Here is an 18,694-nt window from a genome sequence, read left to right on the forward strand (position 1 = left end):
ATAATAAGATAATAAAATGAATGAGATAATAAAATGAATGAGATAATAAAATGAATGAGATAATAAAATTATAATACAATATAACTTGTTTGCATTTTCGGTGGTTTGGCTCTCTGATATGACTTAAGCTCCATTCACACTTGATGGCACTGTTCTGTTACATAATAATAAATCGTATAGAGAACTCTCTGATATGACTTAAGCTCCATTCACGCTTGATGGCACCGTTTTGTTACATAATAGAAAATCGTATTGAGGACTCTCTGATACAACTTAAGCTCCATTCACACTTGACGGCACCGTTTTGTTACACAATAGAAAATCGTATTGAGAACTCTCGACTGATATGACTTATGCTCCATTCACACTTGACGGCATCATTTTGTTACATAATAGAAAATCGTACAGAGAACTCTCTGATATGACTTATGATTTCACAGACTTAAGCTCCATTCACACTTGACGGCATCGTTTTGTTACATAATAGAAAATCGTATAGAGAACTCTCTGATATAACTTATGATTTCACAGACTTAAGCTCCATTCACAATTGACGGCATCGTTTTGTTACATAATAGAAAATCGTATAGAGAACTCTCTGATGATGACTTAAGATTTCACAGACTTAGTAAGCTACATTTCTAGAGAATAGAATGGCACCGTGTGAATGCACCTTTACTCGGTCAGAAGATCAACAATTTTTTACTAAGATTCAAAATAATTATATTTGTCAGTATATTCAAGTTTTGGAAGAGTCAACATTATCATTCAATAAACAATAACAAATCCTAAGAGGTATATATACGCAATGGCCGATGATCGCATGCACAATAAAAAATGTCAATTAGCAATATAATACATTAATATACAGTGAAAGAATATAATTAAAATAATTATGTATGTTGACATACGTTGTTAAAACTTGCAATTTTAAAATACTAACAAAGAAATGTTCCAATGATTTTTATGTGGCTAATTTAAGGGGTATCTGTAGTCAATTCCATACATTGTACACTATACAAATACATTTTTTATTTAAATTTCATGTTTGTCACTGAACATAAATTTGAATAAGTAATAATTTGCAAACTATATGAACATCATAATTTATTTAATATCTCTACGGTACTATTAATATTTTTGTTTTTACAACACAAAATTTCTGTATAGTACAGAATTTATATAGTATAGAACATATTGACTTAATAATATAAAATAGTTACACACTTAACTTTAACATTTAAATTATCATTTTGTAGATTAGTTTTTACAATATTCCTCTCTCTCCCCCCACCCCTCCCTCATTACTGTTTTCATTGTGCCACTTTTAAATATCAGGATGTTTAAACCCACTGATCACATCAAAATACCCCTAAAACACCACAGATTTCCTTTCAGCAGCCGACAACGTATCTACCTTACGGCCCATTCTTTTAACAAAGCGCCATCAAACATTAAACTTTTAGTTGGGTACGACACTGTAGGGCAGGAGAGAGAAGCAGAGATGTTGCTATGACTACTCGGCTCCAGTGGCAGATCAGATATTACAGGCAAGTCCTGCATTAAAAAAACATAAGATAACAACTTACTCATGAATGTAATAAAACGACAGTATAATTTTAAAAATGATTATTTTTATTGTTTAAATTATTTTATCCTAGGTTTATTATTATACAAATAAACTGACTACTTTCTAACCAAGTTTAGGTTGTAGCACTGGATTCGTTCTTGGACTATGATAAGATTTGAACTTAGGACCCTGGGATAAGTAAGCAAGCATGTCGACCCAAAGTGCCACTAACTGAACTAAGTTATGCTTACCTGTTTTTCTGCAATAAAATTTAAAAGCTGTAAGGAAAGTCTTCGAGTTGATTGCAGTAATTCTGATAAACTGCAACAAAATAAACTAAATTAATATATATTATATTATGTAATTAACTTATTTGTATAAGTCTTTAGGATACCAGTCAAAGGATACCAGTCAAAGGATACCAGTCAAAGGATACCAGTCAAAGGATACCAGTCAAAGGATACCAGTCAAAGGATACCAGTCAGAGGATACCAGTCAGAGGATACCAGTCAGAGGATACCAGTCAGAGGATACCAGTCAGAGGATACCAGTCAGAGGATACCAGTCAAAGGATACCAGTCAAAGGATACCAGTCAAAGGATACCAGTCAAAGGATACCAGTCAAAGGATACCAGTCAAAGGATACCAGTCAAAGGATACCAGTCAAAAAAGTGACAAACAAAAAGGAATTAAAAAACAAATTCTTAGTTTTTGTCACATTTCTACTGGCCAGGTTTTTATAGAATATATTTCACAGTGATAATAAACTCATCATGTGGAGTGTAGTATAGCCTATTAATGTAAGGTTCATAACCTTTTTGAAGATTTTTTACATGAGAAAACCATTGCCAAAGCCATTCTTGTGTGTGTTTGCCCTGTGAATGGATTGCCCCTGTATCAGGCCAGTGATTCAAGCAATACACTAAAATATGCAAACAAATATTAATAGGCATACCTATCTTTGTGACATAATTTATTTTCAGCCATTTTGCAACAAACTGCTCGATTGACAGCATCATCAAAGAGAGGAACGCCAAAGAATAAATCGAGCAACACCCATTCTGATTCCTTTGTTTCTTTATCGCAAGCTGATTCAACATCTAGGGAGAGTTTCTCTCTCGATGACAGCGACGCACTTGAACTTGATTGGTCGAGATCTTTTGCTGCGTCTGTAAGCTCCTGCATGACGCGTACGTCACTATTGCTGCTGTTTACAGAACTTCTTGATGAGGTTTTTGTCGGCATTTTGCGTTGTTGTTTTAACGTTACTTTGCCGGTGTTAAGTAATGTTATATAACCACAGGAGTGTTTTAAATCAAGGAGGCTAGATACGTTAGTTATTGCACTGTGAAGATGCATACATTCCATACTAAATTCATCTGTAAAAAAAGAACATTATTATTCAGTAGAAGTATTTAGATGTTGGAAACATAATCTATCTGAACTTTTTGTTCCACCCAGCCGCCTCAAGACCTATTGTGATCGAGCTTTCGCAGTTGCAGCTCCTAAACTTTGGAACAATCTTCCTGATCCTATTAAAAATGCATCCTCTATCATTGTTTTCAAAACACTCTTAAAAACCAATCTTTTTTCTTTATAATTTATTTCTGTTTTTTCTCTCAGCGCTTTGGGACAATCTTTTGATTGTATAAGTGCTTTATAAATCAAACAACAACATTACATTACATAATGTTAGAAGGTGCTATTTAAGTTCAATCTATATATCTCCTCATTCAGTATACAATGTTAACAAGACTTAACTGAAGTTATTCATCAACATCATAAGATTTAAGATTTTATGGAATGGCTCAACCAGATGGAATTGGAATGTCTCATAATTTAACCATGTACATCTCATTTAAAAATCCTATGATATCATAATTCAATAATTTATTTGGATGATGGTGCGTCCAGAGTAAATAAAATAAAGTTTTAAACAAATGATTTAACAATAGGCCAATTTACAAGGAAACTTAAACTAAATTATGAAAATAACATCAACAAAAGTTATACAGAATTTAAAAAACAAAGAACTGAGCATTTTCATTGTTGTTTTGATATATTATTAAATATAGAATAATAATGATATGCCAATATTTGATAGCACTATGATTCAAAACGAATTGGGCAGTGTTTCTGATTATTAACAATACGTGTAATTAACTATTAAAATAATACCTTGTTTAGAATCTGTTGGTAGTGGGAATGGTATGCAGGTTGTCTCACCGTCTGTTAGCCAGCCATGAGCCTAAAACAGAAAATCACAAAAGTGAAACCTTCAAAACAGCAGTCATTCATTTACATATATCCAATGATACTACCTTTTTAATATTCTTTTGTTGTATTTCTTTGTTTATTCAAGTTTTTGGATGTCAGTTCAAAATATGTATTGAACTGTGAAATTTCTTAATATAATTTTTAATACTTTTTTATAGCTTTTGGTGTTCGTTATGTTTTAAAAAATGGTATTGTCCCCCAAAAACAATAAATGGTTAAATTCAACCCAAAACCCATTTGGCGGCAGCCAATTTGACTATTTTTGCTTTAACTTACAGTTTTTTAGGTACTGTAAATACATTTTTCTTTCGGTCAAATTTTTGGTCAAAGTGGATAATTATCAAGAATTAAGAATTATTTTTTCAGGGGGACAATATATATTTAAATATGATTATACATTACAAACAATTTAAATTTTGTGATTTTAATAAAATGAAAAACATTAAAAAGGTCGTTATAGAAATGAAGAATTTAAAAATAATGGTGCTAAATAATTGCAGGCTAGTACACCTTACCTGAATAAGTACAGCAGAATGCGAGAGGGCGTCATTGATTGTCAATAGGGCATTTGATGTCGCAACTATTCCAGGGTCGTGACCCCATGTCGTAATCAATAATCTGTCATATTCCTAAATGGATAATAAATAATTACCATAATAATTATTATATTAGTATTATACTATTTGATTCCTAAGAAGGGAGAGAAGTTGTCAACTGATGTATTGCATATATGCAGATTCAAGCCAGCTAAAGCAAAAGGTAGGACACTAGGTTCAGGTTAGCATTTTAACATTTTCAGGAACTTCCCTCCCCCTCAAAATACTGGATCCGCCACAACAAGTCAAACAATAAGACAAATATTTATAAAAAGATATAAAATAGATTTTCCACATATAGCATTCTGTTTCTGCATAAAAGCAAGAAAACATGGAGTATGGAGTAATTAGTTTAGTCATAAGATATGATGAGATGAGATATTATAATGTATACACTATGGTTTAGTTTAAATTCCTAAAACAACAAATCCATTAGATATGAATTGGTTAAGTGTCACTGCTGGATAAGATAAGATTGTACTTACTTGAAACATCTTTGGTAGACACCTTAGTCTTGAACCTTTAACAAGAAGTAATGATTGTGGACCGCTGCCAATCTTACTATATAAGAACAACTTAAACCATACTGAATTCACCTAGAAAAGAAAACATCCAACATTGAACATTTAGTAGTAATGATTGTGGAGCACTGCCAATCATATTCAATCTGTTTACACTGTTTGTACCTACCTCAGGTATGGCTGGACCAATGTGTTGTGGAGTGCAACTACTTACAGGACGAATCTCATTACTAAGAGGTGCCATTGATACTAGGAATCTGACAATTCAAAAACAAATATTCATCATTTTCTATTCTGAAAACATTTCTTTCCGATCTTTTTTCTTTTTCACTAGACTCAGGTCCAGGGCATTTACTTCCAAATACATAGGCCAGCAGATGTTAAACACATTTTTAATTACAAAAATTAGAAAATACCAAAATAAACTGCTATTATAAATATCTATTTTGAAAGACATGGTAACTGATTGATCTTAATTGAACTATGTGAGGTACACATAACCACCAAAACACACCACAGCCTACAGTAAGGCTACTTACTCATAAACCAACCACAACCTACAGTAAGGCTACTTACTCATAAACCAACCACAGCCTACAGTAAGGCTACTTACTCATAAACCAACCACAGCCTACAGTAAGGCTACTTACTCATAAACCAACCACAGCCTACAGTAAGGCTACTTACTCATAAACCAACCACAGCCTACAGTAAGGCTACTTACTCATAAACCAACCACAGCCTACAGTAAGGCTACTTACTCGTAATTCTTTTGTAGCACCCTAGAACATGTTGCTGGTTCTAAACCTAGCAAACTTTCACACCTTAACAGATCAATGCCTAAGCCTGTGGGGTACATCTCTGGGTCTGGGCTGATTTCCTTGTTATACCTAAAAAGATGAATCAAAGTTTTGTTAAACCATAAATCAACATAAAATGCACTCAAATTGAATTAACTGTCAAAATATTTTGTGCTTTTGTTTGTCAACTTGTTATCAGCGATTGGGTGTGAAGGTACGCGACTCAAAATATAATTTGTCATTTTGTTTGACCTTATAAATGTCTACACACAACACCTATACCTATTTTTTCCTGGTTTTTGTTGATGTTTTTTTTGTTTACGATTTCTGTTTTTAGGTGGATTCTTTTTGTCTATATTATATGAACAGTGAAAATGATCAATACAAAAAAAAGTTCCAAAATAATATACTTTTTAATTGTCGGCCTTAAAGTTACCTTAGATAAGATATTGTCTTGCGTAGAATGACGGCATGTTCAAAATATCTTTGTGCTTCACCCTCAGCAAAACTTGTAGCAGGAACCTAGAAAATAAGCAAATCATTGGAATACAAACTATAAAGCTCTGTTTACACTATCAAACTTTATGTGCCCATATATGGACATGATGATGTCATATCACTACCATATTTGGGTATATCACTACCATATTTGGGTATATCACTACCATATTTGGGTATATCACTACCATATTGGGGCACATCATTTTTTGTCAGTTTGATAGTGTAGACAGAGCTAACAAGATGTTAGCAATTACTGTAATAAATTTTGCAATTTATTTGTTTGCCTTTCATAATGAAATCAAGAATGTAGTTTACCTTTTCTAATTCTCCCAGAAAGCTATCAAGAGATTCATCTGACAATTTACCAACTTCAAACATTGTGACAGCATGACTCTTTAGACCCTGTCAAAACAAAGGTGACACATTAAAAACTTATTTCTAAGAAGGCAACTATAAAGTGGGGTAAAAATAAAACCATGTTTAGATTTTTGAAAGCTATATTATCTTCATTATTAATATTAATATTAACATTTGTTCAATTAGTATAGCACCTTCTTCTATATATAATAACATATATAAATCCAAAGGCAAATTACTAAAAACTGACAATGCTGTGGGTATCAGTGGTTGGATCTCAATAGAGATATAAAATAAAATATGCAAAAAGCTAAATCAAAGCGAAGTAAAACAGCCTGAAAAATTAGCAGAGCTAACACTAGCCCTGCATCAGTGCAATACAAACATATCATAAGGAATGGTGTTAATACTTACAGAAGAGAGGTTTCCCATCATAAGGAATGCTGTTAATACTTACAGAAGAGAGGTTTCCCATCATAAGGAATGGTGTTAATACTTACAGAAGAGAGGTTTCCCATCATAAGGAATGCTGTTAATACTTACAGAAGAGAGGTTTCCCATCATAAGGAATGCTATTAATACTTACAGAAGAGAGGTTTCCCATCATAAGGAATGCTATTAATACTTACAGAAGAGAGGTTTCCCATCATAAGGAATGCTGTTAATACTTACAGAAGAGAGGTTTCCCATCATAAGGAATGGTGTTAATACTTACAGAAGAGAGGTTTCCTATCATAAGGAATGCTGTTAATACTTACAGAAGAGAGGTTTCCCATCATAAGGAATGCTGTTAATACTTACAGAAGAGAGGTTTCCCATCATAAGGAATGCTGTTAATACTTACAGAAGAGAGGTTTCCCATCATAAGGAATGCTGTTAATACTTACAGAAGAGAGGTTTCCCATCATAAGGAATGCTGTTAATACTTACAGAAGAGAGGTTTCCCATCATAAGGAATGCTGTTAATACTTACAGAAGAGAGGTTTCCCATCATAAGAAATGCTGTTAATACTTACAGAAGAGAGGTTTCCCATCATAAGGAATGCTATTAATACTTACAGAAGAAAGGTTTCCCATCATAAGGAATGCTGTTAATACTTACAGAAGAGAGGTTTCCCATCATAAGGAATGGTGTTAATACTTACAGAAGAGAGGTTTCCCATCATAAGGAATGGTGTTAATACTTACAGAAGAGAGGTTTCCCATCATAAGGAATGCTGTTAATACTTACAGAAGAGAGGTTTCCCATCATAAGGAATGCTGTTAATACTTACAGAAGAGAGGTTTCCCATCATAAGGAATGCTGTTAATACTTACAGAAGAGAGGTTTCCCATCATAAGGAATGCTGTTAATACTTACAGAAGAGAGGTTTCCCATCATAAGGAATGGTGTTAATACTTACAGAAGAGAGGTTTCCCATCATAAGGAATGCTGTTAATACTTACAGAAGAGAGGTTTCCCATCATAAGGAATGCTGTTAATACTTACAGAAGAGAGGTTTCCCATCATAAGGAATGCTGTTAATACTTACAGAAGAGAGGTTTCCCATCATAAGGAATGCTGTTAATACTTACAGAAGAGAGGTTTCCCATCATAAGGAATGCTGTTAATACTTACAGAAGAGAGGTTTCCCATCATAAGGAATGCTGTTAATACTTACAGAAGAGAGGTTTCCCATCATAAGGAATGCTGTTAATACTTACAGAAGAGAGGTTTCCCATCATAAGGAATGCTGTTAATACTTACAGAAGAGAGGTTTCCCATCATAAGGAATGCTATTAATACTTACAGAAGAGAGGTTTCCCATCATAAGGAATGCTGTTAATACTTACAGAAGAGAGGTTTCCCATCATAAGGAATGCTATTAATACTTACAGAAGAGAGGTTTCCCATCATAAGGAATGCTGTTAATACTTACAGAAGAGAGGTTTCCCATCATAAGGAATGCTGTTAATACTTACAGAAGAGAGGTTTCCTATCATAAGGAATGCTGTTAATACTTACAGAAGAGAGGTTTCCCATCATAAGGAATGGTGTTAATACTTACAGAAGAGAGGTTTCCCATCATAAGGAATGCTGTTAATACTTACAGAAGAGAGGTTTCCCATCATAAGGAATGGTGTTAATACTTACAGAAGAGAGGTTGCCCATCATAAGGAATGCTGTTAATACTTACAGAAGAGAGGTTTCCCATCATAAGGAATGCTATTAATACTTACAGAAGAGAGGTTTCCCATCATAAGGAATGCTGCTAATACTTACAGAAGAGAGGTTTCCCATCATAAGGAATGCTGTTAATACTTACAGAAGAGAGGTTTCCCATCATAAGGAATGGTGTTAATACTTACAGAAGAGAGGTTTCCCATCATAAGGAATGCTGCTAATACTCACAGAAGAGAGGTTTCCCATCATAAGGAATGCTGTTAATACTTACAGAAGAGAGGTTTCCCATCATAAGGAATGCTGTTAATACTTACAGAAGAGAGGTTTCCCATCATAAGGAATGCTATTAATACTTACAGAAGAGAGGTTTCCCATCATAAGGAATGCTGTTAATGTTGAATCAAACAGGAATGCTATCCTCTTACTGTGAGCTGTGGATGTTGTACTCATCAAACTTGGTATTATTTCTACAAGAAAACCAAACTATATTCTTATGGATTTACACAAAAGGAATAAGGTAGCTTCTATACATTCACTGAATAGCACAATAGAGCATGAACATTCTAGTAGTGTTACTCTATTGCAAGATATCATGTAATAATCCATGGAAGTTTAGACATTATAGCTTTAGAATAATGGTATTAGTAACAACAACATGGTGTAATACAGTAGGTCTAATTGTGGTTGTCTTAATTAAGGTCTTTTGTTTACTTGCTGCCTAGTAGCAGCTATTTACATTCTGCAAAGCAAATTGACCCCACGCTTCATTTGACCTCACACTTCATTTGACCTCACACTTCATTGCTATACTGTAGCTCTGCTTGCAGCACTCACTTTGCACTTTATAGTGTATATGTTGACTAAACCAACAAATAACATATACAAACCAGGGTCATCTAAACTTGCTGTATCAGAGGCTGTAGTAGAGTTGTCAATAGAGGGTGTCTTATCATTTATGCCAGCGGTCCAATCTATTAGTAGCACATCTTCACTCTCTGAAGTTCTGAATTTTAAAAAAAAGAAAGATAAAAGCTCAATCTTTTATTAACTCAATTATTTAAACATCATTATTATTTTAGTTATTCATTAAGTTTTTCTTGAAAGACCAATGTGTTGGTTGATGATGATGATGATGAGTACATTAAGTAAATTAGACTTAATCAATTACAAACAAAAATCAGCATATCTTTAGAAATACGTCAGTTTTAAGATGTTTCTTAAATAATTACTTGTTTACTTACAGTCAAAATATAGCAGTGACAGGTTACATACTTACTTCTTATTGGTGGATATAGCAGTGACAGGTTGCATACTTACTTCTTATTGGTGGATATAGCAGTGACAGGTTACATACTTACTTCTTATTGGTGGATATAGCAGTGACAGGTTGCATACTTACTTCTTATTGGTGGATATAGCAGTGACAGGTTACATACTTACTTCTTATTGGTGGCTATAGCAGTGACAGGTTACATACTTACTTCTTATTGGTGGATATAGCAGTGACAGGTTACATACTTACTTCTTATTGGTGGATATAGCAGTGACAGGTTACATACTTACTTCTTATTGGTGGATATAGCAGTGACAGGTTACATACTTACTTCTTATTGGTGGATATAGCAGTGACAGGTTGCATACTTACTTCTTATTGGTGGATATAGCAGTGACAGGTTACATACTTACTTCTTATTGGTGGATATAGCAGCGACAGGTTGCATACTTACTTCTTATTGGTGGATATAGCAGTGACAGGTTACATACTTACTTCTTATTGGTGGATATAGCAGTGACAGGTTACATACTTACTTCTTATTGGTGGATATAGCAGTGAGAGGTTACATACTTACTTCTTATTGGTGGATATAGCAGTGACAGGTTACATACTTACTTCTTATTGGTGGATATAGCAGTGACAGGTTGCATACTTACTTCTTATTGGTGGATATAGCAGTGACAGGTTACATACTTACTTCTTATTGGTGGATATAGCAGTGACAGGTTACATACTTACTTCTTATTGGTGGATATAGCAGTGACAGGTTGCATACTTACTTCTTATTGGTGGATATAGCAGCGACAGGTTGCATACTTACTTCTTATTGGTGGATATAGCAGCGACAGGTTGCATACTTACTTCTTATTGGTGGATATAGCAGCGACAGGTTGCATACTTACTTCTTATTGGTGGATATAGCAGTGAGAGGTTGCATACTTACTACTTATTGGTGGATATAACAGTGAGAGGTTAAATACTTACTTCTTATTGGTGGATATAGCAGCGAAAGGTTCATTCCACGACGGATGTAAAGATTCAGGATCAGCATCTTTGCCTTTCCTTTTGGCAAAGCCAAGACGGCAATACATGGACACAGCATTCTTAACCAACTGTAGATCAATCTCTAACACATTAGCAAGCTGCAACGAAAGCAAAGAGGAATAAATATACAGAGAAGTAATAGTAGTATTAATAGATAAGTAGGCCTAGACTTAAAAGCCATATGGTACATATAGTTACTTAAAAGTAATTGTTTTTACTGTTTATAATTAAATTCAATTTTTAGAAGAAAATTTGGCTCTTCAAATTACCCTACAAGTTAATTTTGTTTTTTAAGTGTAGACAAGGCTTTACTCCTAATGCATGGAACAGTGCTACTGTATATAATTACAGTATCATAGAGAAAAAATAATTATTTTTACAAGAAAACTAGGCTCTTTAAATGACCTACAAGTTAATTTTGTTTTTTTAAGTTTCTAGTTTTAGCCCAAAGGCTCCTTACCTCAGCTACTGTTGTATGTTCATCAATAGATACAAATATCTTGTAGAGAAGAGTTTCAAAGTAATCACCTTGGACGCGATTCATTACAAATCCCTCGAGCGGTGGAACTAAAATTATATATAAACAAGTTTTTGTTTGTACATTGTCATAATTTAGCCTTATATTATTCAACTTGGAAGTTTGAATGCATCACAAATACAGTATGTTGTATTACAATAATAACTAGCAGTTAATTCATGATGACCTCTCTGTGACCTGATTGTGAAATTGGTCTAAAATAGCTGAATGGTTAAAAGGTTATTGTAAGTTGCATCATCTTAAATGGCAATTTTGGTCTTGCAGTTTAGGAGATAGAGTAAGTTAGTTTGTGCTATTATACTATAGATGGTATAGTGGATGTATTTCACCTGCAGCCCTCATTAAGTTAAAAAAGTATGTTAACTCACCAACAATACAATCATCATCTTGGATGGGTACATCCATGTATATTAATCCTTTCCTATATAATTCTTAAAAAATTGTGAATAAACCATTTGTTAAATTTAAAAATACAAAATATTAAAACACTTACACATACATAATTTCACCTGATTTAGCTTACTTTTGTTTAATGGTTGATCTTACTTAGTTTAAGTTAAATGGTTGACCTTACTTAGTTTAAGATGATTGGTTTATAATCTTACTTTGTACTAAGTAGCAATGAAGTTCACCCGTCTTCATCGGACCAACATCAATCACTTTATCAATAATGTCTTTCTCTCCCACAGATACAGACTAAGTAAAAACAAATGATGAAAGAATGGTGAGATATTTTTAAGTAAACTACTACTATTGATACCAGACTACACAATGCCCAATTGCCTCTGGATTGACCTTTGACCTACTGTATGTGACAGTGTCTGCCTGAGTGAGATGTTCCATTTTCAACTTATTCAAACACCTAGTAAAATAATTTATATACAGTAGTCTGTATATCCTCTTGTATAATCCCACCCCCTAGAACACGAAATTGGGCCAACTTTGAGGGTTGGGACTATACCCAGGGAAAGCCTGGTTCATGAAAAAAAAAATGATTGGTAAGCATTTCTTATAAACCCTCAGATCTGAACCTTACATCCAGACGAAAAGTCAATACTGGGACTATATCCTTTTTGTGAAATCAGACATAAAGTAGGGGGTGGGATTAGACCTGAAGTGGGATTATATCCGAGGATATACGTATTACATTAATATTTAAAATATTTACCTCAATAAAATTGTCAAAATTAATTGAAAGACTGAAAACATGATCAAACACAATAACCAACAAAAATAACATATGATTTAAAAGTTTATTATAGGGAAACTTTGTTAGCCTTATTAAAATACCTAAACAAATCAATGTGCAAGTTGGTGACTACTGTACCTTGATATCATCTTCTGTTATATAGCCAACTTGTGAGATCCACCAAGGGTCAATGGGTACAGAGTCTATAGGTGAGACTGGCAAAAGGTCTTTGATCGGCTTCTTGCGGAAAAATTTCTGGAAAATATTACATTATATACAATAGTTATTTATTTTACCATCCAACACATTATGGTTTCATAAAACTTCCAAAAACAATCTATGCTCTAATACATAGCCTACATATACAACTATAAAATAAAGCAAATATTGCGAACCTAATAAAGTTATGGCACCCATGGAAAAAGTACTAACAGTACATAATATTTAATAAAATGTGTCACCTTTTTGTTGTGTTGTTTACCCACCCCACTATAAATGTTCATGTAATGTCTTTTATGAAAGCAAGTGACTGTGATATAATATATAAGGCAGTTTGTTGGTCTAAGTATGTTGCTTGTATAAATAAAATGTATTTTGTAATTGTGATTTATATAACTCACTTAATGTTTTGTGGTGAACTATGTTAATGCTTAAAATGAAGTTAGTCCGGAAATAAGCATGAGATAAGCAATATGACAGTGGAAGCTATGTTACCATGCACACAACAACTGCAGAAATTATAACAAGGCAGAAGGAGGAATGCAGAAAAGCCTGACAGTGCAAACTACAACTAGAGTAAGCATTTGACTAAAGCAATACTTAAATGAACCTGGTGGTGTGTAAGAGTACAATTCAAAGTATGATCTCATCCAATGGGTAGCTGACATTGCTAGCCTTCTTGGATATAACATTTCCAAGATTTCCATACATTGAACGTGTCAACTTAAGTATAAACTGAATAAGTAATAAGTATGAATTCTACAAGCACTACCAGCAGCACTAAGTATTAACTTACTTGAATACTACCAGGGCGATTAATTGTTGGCTAAAATTGTGTAAAATAAATTAAACAAATGCAATATGAGTAAATCAAAACAAAGTGATTAGTAATGTGAAAAAAATTAACAAAGATTAATAAATGTACGCAAACAAATTTAGTGAAACAAAGGTAATTCGTTAAAACTGTTTTTGAAGGTTTCTGTGGAAAGTCTTGGTGACCTAGTACTGTCATACAATGGAGAAAAAGTCTTTATTTTATGTGAAAATTATAAAGTGTATTTGTTTCCGAGACCCCCCACCAAAAAATGCAATTATGTGAGCATAACCTTTAACCTACAGTATCCACTGAAGCATAAAATATATCCTGTATTAAAAGCAAAAAAATGCTGTTAAACTTACACAAAGGTATTAGAATTAGATTTGGAATAGTTAACTCTACTGAAGTCAGTATTAAAACCATTTGTACACATGCTGTCAGGTCAAAGGTCATACAGAAGCATGATGAGAGGCATAAGAACTTTTGATGAAATGCAGTTGAATTAAGGATTCAATCATCTGAGCATGTGCACAAACTAATTAGTGTTGTGATAATTAATTTCCACTACCCCTAAGAGTTTTTACAAAGCTGCTATCAAGCAACCACATTTTTTGGTAAATTTATTAATTTTATAAAAAGTTGAATTTACAGCAATTGGCAGATCACAAAGCCTAACTATTTCTTCAATAATTAAAACCAGCAAACATTAGTTAGTTTTCAATTTGTGACTAGCAATTATGACAAATCTACTCACTCTTTAATATTTACAAATGAGGAGGTGCCGCATTTACGAAGATTTGGTAGCACAAGAGTGGGAAATGAAGGGTGAAATTAGTAGTTTAAGTTCCTGGCCCATCCAGTGTCAAAATGTCACGATTTATCGCACAATTTTAGCAGGGACTTTAGCTTTACTGGCTGATCCCCGGGAGTGATAGATAGCTTGTACTTAATTGCTATTCTGTCCTGATGCTGAGTTTACCAGTTGAATGTACAGTAGCAATATATAGCATTTACTTACTCTTGAGGATCTACATTGATTCATGATGTCTATGTACTGATTTCGACCAATTCCAAGCAAACGCAAACCTTGAAAAAACAAATAATATTCATCAGAATCAAATGTTTAATTTTATCCAAGATAGAAAATTCTATCCAAGTTCTATACAACAATTTTAACCTGTGTCCGTTTTAATTGTTCAATTCTTTTAGAAATGTGTATAGTAAACTCTCCTAATAACAAAGAAACACTTTGACTGGCCTAATAAGAAAAGAAAAAGCTTGGTTTTAGGAGAATTCCCTGGATTTTATAGATTCCAGTATTGGGAGAGTTGACTGTATTCAAGAAACACAATGTTTATTGTTTTGCTGAGATGAATGAAGATATTGATAACTTACAATCCGCAGCTGTGAAATTGGGAAGAGAATCATAGCTTCGTTCTCCGGACATGGTGTCATGCATCATACGATGATAGTAGGTGAATGGGGTAATACGTAGTCCTTTTACCATTATGTCTGATAGATGATATGGGTAAAGCATCAGGTGCTCATTACTGTACTTCAATAGCTCCTCGTAATATTTCTTTTCATCTTTTCTTACCTGCCTCACTGAAATTAAGGAAAAAAGATTGTGCAAACTGGTTGGTGTTGATTTAAACTTTCTTGGTGAACAACATATAAGAATGATGATATAAAAACAAATTAAAAATAAACTGAGCTGACAACAAAATGTTGGTTAATGAAAAGATGTAATAAAGAATGGAAAACTAAAAAAAAATGAAAAGCTACAGTATTGTCTGGTCTCTTTAAAGCAAGCAATAATGTATAAATAACATGGTTGAAATAAAATAACATTCTTTCAGTTTGAGTTAAAGCTCTGTCTACAAGCAAACTAAATTGACAACAGAAGTGTGATGTGCCCAAATATGGTAGTGATATGCCCAAATATGGTAGTGATATGCCCAAATATGGTAGTGATATGCCCAAATATGGTAGTGATATGCCCAAATATGGTAGTGATATGACATCATCATGTCCATATGACATGACATATATTGTCACATAAATATTGAATAGTGTAGACAGGCTTTGGACTAATGTATAATACTAATTTACTAAATGTTTGCCTTTAAAGGTTTTTAATTCAGAGGGGCACAGAGTTTTTAATTAAGAATTCTGATCAATTTTGTTGTGTTTTTGCTCTCTATTTGAATTACAAGACTACTAGGTAACACATTGTATATGTTCACACATTATGTAAGTCACAATGTGAATATATTTCTTTTTTTTATTCCTTATTTAATAATAATATTATCATATATATTTATACAGCATTACCTAGGTTACCCCGGTATCGAAGTTGATTTTTGATGCTAAAATTAACAACTTGCTTTTCATATTCTTTACTTGAATTTCCAAGAGTCTGAAAAAAACAAGAAATAACTAGAATATTAAGACTAAAAGGCTTGCCCTATCCCTCAGCTATAGGTATACTTGACTAGTATAATTAGACCTCATAAATTCATTCATAATTTATTGGGCCTACCTAGGCTAGTACCTAAAAGCCTATCTATTATATATCTAGGTCAAGGCCTCTAGTCTATAGTCTAGTAGGCCTAGCTAGGGCCTATAAGTATAAATAATATAATAATTAACGCAGTTGCAAAATGCACTCACACAAACCAGCACTACCTTCTTGGTCTAATGTTTAGGCATAGTAGTATAGCCAAGAAGGTGGTATACAGGGAAAATTTTCATTTAAAAATTTTGTTTAGCAATATTGCTATCAAACTGATTTTTAAGTCGAGAAACATAGTTTTGTATTGTATTTTTTGCTACACAATTTTCAAAATGTGTAGCAATAAGGTTGTTTTGTATAGCTTTTTGCTACGCTACACTGGCGAAAATGTTCCCTGGGTATAGCCATTAAAGTATAGGCCTAGCCTAGGGCTATAATGATGGAGCAAGGCAAAGTTTGTCGGCCTCTGCAGCGTGTGTCAGTCAGTAAAACTATAGTACAATATAGATAACTGACGATCGAGTAGGCCTAGCGGCTAGCTACCTAGCTAGCTAGCCTAGCTAGCATATTTTGGATTTTATACGCTCATAACTATATTTAGCCTACCTGCTTAACATTTGCTGGAAGCTTAATGTATTGATAGCTATTCCTAATGCAGTTTTCGACTTCTGTATTCATCTCCACAAAATGGAGAAAGTTAAGCAATGTTCAAAATAATTGTTATCTCTCTTTCCCCCGAAACGCAGAGAGTCGTGGCCTTTTTCTAGTTTTCCGGAAAAAACATGAGCAAAAAATGACGTCATATGGTACTCATTCATGCGTAAAAGATGAACACTATATTCCGTTTTCTGCTGTTATCGAAAGGTTGAGAACAAAACAAAATGGTTTAATCAATTTTATTTTTTATATAAATTTCAGAAATTCCAATAAAAGATTCTAAGCAATATATCTCTGTGGCGCAATCGGATACAGCGTTCGGCTCTTAATCGAAAGGTTGGTGGTTCAAGCCCACCCAGGGACGATTATGGTTTTATCAATTTTATTTTTTATATAAATTTCACGAATTCCAATAAAATATTCTAAGCTATATATCTCTCTGTGGCGCAATCGGATAGCGAGTTCGGTTGTTAACCGAAAGGTTAGGTTCAAGCCCACCCAGGGACGATTTGGTTTTAATCAATTTCTATTTCATTTTTATATAAATTTTACAATTTCCAAACAATAAAAAGTTTTAACTAATATGTCTCTGTGGCGCATCGGTTAGCGCGTTCGGCTGTTAACCGAAAGGTTGATGGTTCAAGCCCACCCAGAGGGACGATATGTTTTTACTCAATTTCTATTTTATTTTTTCAATAAATTTCACAAATTTTAAACAATAAAAAGTCAAAAAAATATGTCTCTGTGGGGCAATTGGTTAGCGCGTTTGGTTGTTAACCGAAAGGTTGGTGGTTCAAGCCCACCCAGGACGATATGGTTTTACCAGGGCAATTTTTTTTATATTTTATTAATAAATTTTACAAATTCGGTTAGCGCGTTCGGCTGTTAACCGAAAGGTTGATGGTTCAAGCCCACCCAGGGACAATATGGTTTTACTCAATTTCTATTTTATTTTTTCAATAAATTTCACAAATTCCAAACAATCAAACATTCTATCCTATTATGTCTCTGTGACGCAATCGGATAGCGCGTTCGGCTGTTAACCGAAAGGTTGGTGGTTCAAGCCCACGGTATATACCCAGGGACGATATCGATTTACTCAATTTCTATTTTGTTTGTTCATTAAATTTTACCAATTACAAACAATTAAACATTCAAACCAATATGTCTCTGTGGCGCAATCGGTTAGCGCGTTCGGCTGTTAACCGAAAGGTTGGTGGTTCAAGCCCACCCAGGGACGATATGGATTTACTCAATTTCTATTTTATCTCTTCAAAAAATTTTATAAATTTTAAACAATAAAAAGTCTAAAAAATATGTCTCTGTGGCGCAATCGATTAGCGCGTTCGGCTGTTAACCGAAAGGTTGGTGGTTCAAGCCCACCCAGGGACGATATCGATTTACTCAATTTCTATTTTATTTTTCAATAAATTTTACAAATTTAAACAATAAAAAGTCTAACCAATATGTCTCTGTGGCGCAATCGGTTAGCGCGTTCGGCTGTTAACCGAAAGGTTGGTGGTTCAAGCCCACCCAGAGACGATATGGTTTTAATCAATTTCTATTTATTTTTTATATAATTGTCATGCACAAATTCCAAATAATAAAACATTCTAACCATTGTCTCAAGTCCTTTGATTGCGTCTCAACGCC

At 33.7% G+C, this 18,694-nt stretch overlaps 1 protein-coding gene and 4 non-coding genes across 5 annotated transcripts; 4 read left to right on the forward strand and 1 right to left on the reverse strand.

Moving 5' to 3' along the window:
- Positions 1-28: 28 nt before the first annotated feature.
- Positions 29-17,131, reverse strand: LOC140062173 (protein FAM91A1-like). The gene is made up of 21 exons (XM_072108255.1): positions 16,991-17,131; positions 16,204-16,288; positions 15,265-15,474; positions 14,888-14,955; positions 12,972-13,088; positions 12,250-12,340; positions 12,013-12,075; positions 11,567-11,673; positions 11,047-11,204; positions 9,674-9,789; positions 9,144-9,253; positions 6,581-6,667; positions 6,201-6,286; positions 5,726-5,854; positions 5,134-5,221; positions 4,929-5,039; positions 4,363-4,476; positions 3,749-3,818; positions 2,526-2,949; positions 1,822-1,891; positions 29-1,557 (listed from the first exon to the last, which is right to left on the reverse strand). The coding sequence occupies exons 1-21, from the start codon at positions 17,060-17,062 to the stop codon at positions 1,414-1,416; spliced, it is 2,520 nt and encodes an 839-aa protein (XP_071964356.1). The 5' UTR covers positions 17,063-17,131; the 3' UTR covers positions 29-1,413.
- A 495-nt stretch (positions 17,132-17,626) lies between these two features.
- Trnan-guu (transfer RNA asparagine (anticodon GUU)) lies at positions 17,627-17,701 on the forward strand. The gene has a single exon. It is a non-coding gene; the product is annotated as a tRNA-Asn (tRNA).
- Positions 17,702-18,207: 506 nt separating this feature from the next.
- On the forward strand, positions 18,208-18,281 carry Trnan-guu (transfer RNA asparagine (anticodon GUU)). The gene has a single exon. It is a non-coding gene; the product is annotated as a tRNA-Asn (tRNA).
- Positions 18,282-18,359: 78 nt separating this feature from the next.
- Positions 18,360-18,433, forward strand: Trnan-guu (transfer RNA asparagine (anticodon GUU)). The gene has a single exon. It is a non-coding gene; the product is annotated as a tRNA-Asn (tRNA).
- Positions 18,434-18,509: 76 nt separating this feature from the next.
- On the forward strand, positions 18,510-18,583 carry Trnan-guu (transfer RNA asparagine (anticodon GUU)). The gene has a single exon. It is a non-coding gene; the product is annotated as a tRNA-Asn (tRNA).
- The last annotated feature ends 111 nt before the right edge of the window (positions 18,584-18,694 follow it).

Source organism: Antedon mediterranea, chromosome 11, assembly GCF_964355755.1.
Source record: "Antedon mediterranea chromosome 11, ecAntMedi1.1, whole genome shotgun sequence".
In the NCBI taxonomy this organism is placed as follows: domain Eukaryota; kingdom Metazoa; phylum Echinodermata; class Crinoidea; order Comatulida; family Antedonidae; genus Antedon; species Antedon mediterranea.